At 35.0% G+C, this 6,345-nt stretch overlaps 1 protein-coding gene across 2 annotated transcripts in view; it reads right to left on the bottom strand.

Moving 5' to 3' along the window:
* Positions 1-678: 678 nt before the first annotated feature.
* The window catches only part of NGLY1 (N-glycanase 1), a 29,558-nt gene continuing 23,891 nt past the window's right edge, over positions 679-6,345 (bottom strand). For both annotated transcript variants that reach the window (XM_076331159.1, XM_076331160.1), the window contains one exon: positions 679-6,093. In XM_076331159.1, coding sequence (XP_076187274.1) covers positions 5,918-6,093 — 176 coding nt within the window. In that variant the 3' untranslated portion in view covers positions 679-5,917. The remainder of the gene's footprint in view (positions 6,094-6,345) is intronic.

The following is a 6,345-nucleotide window of genomic DNA, read 5'->3' as shown; positions in this document are numbered from 1 at the left end:
ATACTGAGGCAGAAGCTCCTACCCGAACGACTAAACAAAAGAAAACACCCAAATCAAAACCAGTTTTGCTTCTTACTAAACCAAACCAGAACAGCTCCAGAATTCTTAACGCAGTCCACAAGCAGGCACTTCCCTTTTGGCCAATAAAGTTTTACATCTTTTTGCCAGTGGTGAACTTTGTTTTTAATATAGCATATATTTCCCTGAAAGCAAAAACTGCTGCAGTTTAACCACGTTATTTTGACTTTTGGCATAACGCAAGCATGGACACACATATATTACATTACCTTCTATCCTTCTCATCACAATGGTAACGCAGAGGGAAGAAGCGCGTCTCTCTCTTTCCATTCTGTACTTTGCTGCTGTTTCCATCTGCTCTAAGAGGCTGTGATCAACTGTTCCACCTACTTTACTAAGAGTTTGCTTAAACATTGCTCTTGGATGTCTTCATTTTCTTACATCAGCTGGTTTCCTTATGACTGTTTCACAAGGGAATCTGTATATTGTTATCCGAGGTGCTTATCTAAAATAAGTCCAGCATTTCCTCCCGATTGCGACAGAGGTAAGCTGCTAGTTGATGATTTTCTGGGGGGAAGATATGTTCCCCTGGGACTTCAAGGATATGGGAGACACACATTGTATTACTGAAGTTCCAAGGATATGAAATAACACACAGCATTATGTAGTAAAAGGATCAAATTAACACAACATACACTGAAACATTACAATCAAAATGCAGTGAAATCGTCTTTTCCCCCCATTTATAAGATCTCTAACAGAAGGTCATAGCTAGCCAGTACTTAAGACTCAGTCTTTCAAGTCTCTGTAGGTGCTCAATGCCACGCTGAAATCTCATAATCATTACAGATCGTGTGCTCTTAAAACTCTTAGTTACAATACGTCACTAAACACACTTTTTCCAAAAATCAAAGACCCAGATTATTCAGTGAACAAAGGAATGAATCTATATCAAGCAGTAGGAGCCCGTTCTTAATTTTAAAATTATTTCTATAGCTTAGAGTAGTAAAAATAAAAGATGTTTAAAAATGGATATTCCTTAAATCTTAGGCTGCTTTTCAGAAAAGCTGTTCACTATTCTAAGCATTTTTCTTCTACTGAATTTTTCAGTGACCTAAATATAAATGAGCACATTAAAAAAATGTCTCAAAACCAGTTACTTTTGCCAGCGCTAGCTTATGTAGTCCATTACATTTTCTTTCCCCATTAAATTTCATTAAGTCCTGGTATTTTTGTTGGTTTCTGGGTGTCATCAGTTTTAACTGCTATTACTTTTTTTTTTTTTGCTGAGTTTGAATATTTTTAATCTATTCCTTTTGGCTCCTCTTACCAAATAAAAGTAAAGAAACTAACTTAATTTTTGTCAGTATATTTACCATACAGTTGCAATCCTCTATATAAATTAAAAGCAAATTAAAATGTATTTTAAATTAGATGGAAATGTGTAGAAAAAGATAAAGCTGCAGAAACTGAAGCAGGCTAATCATAAACGAAGCTAATAGCCTAATTATAAAGCTTACCATAAAAAAACCACAAAGCCCAAGAATAAACATAAAAATCTAAACAAAGGAAAAAACCCTGTTCTCTTATTCAGACGGGCAGACAATCCCATTTAGACCCTTACACATTTCACAATATCTGTACACCTAAAATACAGATACTTGAGGCTGGTTGACTGTGGCTTGTTACTTGGCCATTCTTAAATGCTATATGATAGGATGGGAGGTCTCAAAATTCTGCTCCTAAAATTAATAACTTCAGGGAAGAAGAATCTGTATCAACCTACTAAAGGCTTTTTTTTTTTGTGGACTCTCTACTGTCCTTCTGCTTGGGTTAAATATTCAAGATGAGCATAAGGCACATAATCTTATCCCAGATATTACTGCTATTACTCTTTCATTCTACCCACATTGACAACACTATGTGACCAATGACCAGTAAACATGGTATCACTGGTTATCGTTTAGAGAGGCCATAAGCTGCAAGGTATAAAGCACTGCTGACAACGATAGTACCCCATAAAAGAACCTTAAGAGCTAGCACAAAGTGAGCTGAACTGCTGCCAATAATGTTGAATAACTTTTAAAAAATATTCAAAGCATAGATAGGACCTAGGTCTATTCCACCAACTGTGTTTAAGGAAGTCACCTGTCTGTAATTTGCTCCTTGACCCTCCATACAATATGAAGCAATGATACAGAAGTTCTTTCAACATTGACACATTTTTTAAGTTGTTGAATTGCTTACAGAACGCTGGCAAAATCTTAAATTTTGTCCAAAACCAGAGGTTTGAACCTATGGTGGAAATTAGAGATTTATTTTAAATAATGTCTGTACTTAACAAATGCTAAGTTTTGACAAATACTAAGAAGGTACATCAAATCCTTAACTGGTAGTATACTTCCATTCCTAGCTTAAGCAATCAAAGGTAAAGAGATGAGGATGTGTGGACGTGGAGAAGAGGACAGACATCCTGGTATCTCCCTAGAACAATCTCTGCCCCCCTTGGAGTTTCTTTGTTTTGGCTTGTTTTGTTTTGAGCTGCAAGAACTCTGCAAATGGGTGTTCCCAGCTTCTGGCAGCCATATGTGCTGCCTACCATCTGTTTTCATTCCACTGTGCTATGGAGACAAACATACTTTATTTTTAGTGTTCTACATTTCCTGATGTTGCACATAATAGGGATTATATCTCATGCCTAAGCCACTATATGTGAAAAATCTTCCGTGGATAACTGATGAGTAAAGGCGATGTTATCACACAGGATCCGATGAGATCATTTTCATTACCCTCTTCTCAGTGCAAGTATATAATTTATACTGAAGTTTGCTTGACTCCTGTATACCTGTGCTTTCTCTCTGCGCCACCTACAAGGGGCTTCCTTCATATGTTTTAAAAATACATTTTCCCAGCAACTTCCTGGGGTGTAGGAAATTACTGCTACAATTTCATGGTTGCCACTAGTGGTTGCTATTCTGCATGCAGCATTCGGAGTCAAAACAGGATATGAAGAAGTAAACAGCTGTATGATCAACTGTGGAGAGACAACAATGCAGTACAACAAATATTTGTTTGAAAGGAGGAATTCTGTGCACAGGCTCCCGCACAGTTCTGTCGGAAACCATGCACTCCAAAATTAGTTTGCAACCATTAATTGGATAGTATAGTATTTATATAAAATTTGATTGAAGAGATTTCACTGTTACATCTCAGTGCAGCTTTGGAAGGCACCCATGTCACACTGGACAGCTAGTAATTCTTTAAAATGCACCAAACTAAACTGAATTCTAGAAAACATTGCTGATTTTACCTATATTGACATTAAGCCATACATTTCTAGTCAACAGTATTTTTTCTTTCCCCATTTAACCTCCTCCTCAAACTTCTAAGCAGCTGAGTAAGCACTGACTTTTAGCCACATATGCCCTGATCAACATCTCCTACAACTCAACCAGTATCATATCATTGCCAGCATAACTTAATACCCCTACTTTTAAAGCACATTGCAGCACAGATCTTTCCATCATAAAATATTGCAAATTCAGGATACTGTAAGTTATTATTAAGCAACTATTGATGAGCAATTACCTCTGGTTTCAAAAAATAATTAAAAATTTATTAAGAGTTGCACTGAAAGAGAGATCAACAAAGAAAACTGTGCCTTTAAAACAGCTTATGCATGAAGAGATTTAAAACGTTCACTGTTTATAGGGTACTCCAAAAGACACCTGAAGGAGTTCCATTTAACTTTTTCAGATTAGGTCTATTCAGTCTGAGGCTTTTACTCATTAATTCTTTCCTAAAATTAGCACTTTTATTGATTGCATGTGATCTTACAAATACAGAAGTACTTCTTGAGTAATTAGATTGGCGAGGCATTTTTCAATCTTTTTAATTCATTCAAACATTTTAATAATGGACTTCAACTACTCTACTCTTTGAGTGTATGATTTTATTAAGTTATCTGCAGCTATTACTCTTCCCCCAGAGATCCTGACCAAAATTGTGAGAAAATTACTTTTATCTTACTACTTTTAAATTTATTATGCCTTCTGCTTTCAAATTATCAAATGCAATTAAGCTGTTCTGCAATTCCTCACAGCCCTCTATTTTAAGTAATACAACGCCAAAAATAATTTCTGATTAAAGCAGTACCTTTTTCAGCTATCAAAATCACGAAGCGGAAACATTTTTGTTGATTGGTGTCACTAAGTCATCTTTTTTTGCTTATTTTCTTCCAACATAATATACAGATTAGTCTAAAATACTTTTCTGTTGGGTTCCCACTCAAAATCTCAGAACTAGCATTTAGCTGAAACTAAATACAGAAGGAGTTTTAAATGGAGACTGGCAAGTTCACTTCGCATTAGTCAAGTGTAGACGAACACCCTTCCATACAGCTCCCTGTAACTACGTTGTTCTGTATTAAGGGAGTGAGACTTTCTCTTTCTAATCCCCCTCACAAATTGTCAATTTACATTCTGAAACAAAATATGTAATCTATCATACGTCATTCTGTCACTCCTGAGCTGCCATAATCTACTACTTTTTAAGATGTCTGTGGTATAATTTTGATGCCTATACTCACTATGCATACGCAGTTTCCTAATAAAATCTAAATAGTCTTATATTCGCTTAGATTTGTTGAAAAGTCAGCAAACATTTATTTCAATGTAAATTATCTTTGACAATGATTTCAAATCAATAAAGTGGTTGGAAGGGTCAGAAAAAAGGAACAAAAAGCTTTAAAAACACTGATCTTGATAGCATCACCCCTAATTTTCACTTATTTTAAAATAAAACTGTAGTTTGAACTTTGCATTATAGTGCTATAATAGAAAATTTCTTGTACAGTCCAGCCATAGCCCTCCTCAAATTCTCTGATAAAGACTACCTAATCTGAACATTCACTTTATTCACAGCACTGCTACATCTGACATCTCCTGGGTGGCAGTTTTTATTATACTCGATGCAAAGAAATTTAAACGCTGCATTAAGGAACAGAAAAGCTGTATATACTTTTACATCAAATTTGCAAAAAGCATTCAAAGCAACTGAAGACAATAGTTTAAAAAGTAATTTCAACCTACACGCTTAATAAATCTTTTTAAAGGTGGGCAAATTTGAATTTATATAATTAAAAAAGTACTTATAATGAATAATCTATTTTTTCCTAGAAAAAAATCTGATGTTCTTACTCAGTTTTAAGTCTCAATTTCATATCACAGGCCATGACAATTTTAGGTACATAATGAACATTTCTTTCAAAATTAGTTTATTTTCCTAGCACACCATCATATTTCCAAACATTTCTAGGTATTAAATGCAAGTTTAATACTTAGATATCTAACAAGATCATTTTAAGATTGCTTCAATATTTATCTTAATTTCAGCTCTTCTGGTTATTACATAAAATCATAGTTTTCTCTTAAAATGACTAAGTCTTCGATTATTCTTTAAAATATTTTAAAAATCATCACAAATACCTGTTGTAATAGGAAAATGGAATTCAAACTGTTTTTCCAAGGAGTAGGTTATAAAAAAATCCCCAGCAAGCCAAGCCCAAAACTCCAAATTAAAATCGGTTACAATTGCTCTGTGCTCTTATGATCATGTTTTGCTTCCTAAAAAACTGTTTCCTTTCCATCATGAAGTTTAAGAAAAGAGTATTTAATGATTCAATCCCTTAATTTTGGTGTTTGTTTTTAAAGCAAAGAGGTTTTCATTGTGATGTTTACCTATTCAATACACGTGCAGTTTCAAGTTGGCTAAATGGAAGCAGTGAAACAGGAAATAAGCTGCCAGCAGGATGAACAGGAACGGCCAACCAAATCTTCATGTTGTATCCATGGTATAAAGTCTTCAAGGAATCCAAAGAACATCTCTTCAGTTCAGGTTCTCAGAGGTCACTGAGTTTTATAATTATCTCCAAGCAATTTTCTCCACATCCTGTTAAGCTGTCTCTAAACAGCTGTGTATGTTGCCATGCAGCTTCACCATCTCCTCCATTTAGAACTGCTCCCAACACAACTTCCGTTGCACCAGAAAAATCTGAATAGGAGCAAAGATTTTTATCTGTTGGAGGAAAAGATAAACAATTCAGTAAGCCACTGCTCCAGACAGCATATAATGCTAGAATGCATGTTAAAAAGGGTAACTCATAATGAATGTTTAAGGATCTCAGTTGCAACTACTCAAATTCGTCTGTCAATCAGTGGCAGGAAAAAAAAAAAAAAAAAACAGCTGCAAATTTTTAGTTAATAGTTGTTTAGTGCTCGTGCTCAGAGGACGTAGTCAAGATTGAAGCCACCGCAGATAGAAGCATCT

Source organism: Aptenodytes patagonicus, chromosome 2 (genome assembly GCF_965638725.1).
Source record: "Aptenodytes patagonicus chromosome 2, bAptPat1.pri.cur, whole genome shotgun sequence".
Taxonomy (NCBI): domain Eukaryota; kingdom Metazoa; phylum Chordata; class Aves; order Sphenisciformes; family Spheniscidae; genus Aptenodytes; species Aptenodytes patagonicus.
This window is presented reverse-complemented; position numbering and strand designations above follow the sequence as displayed.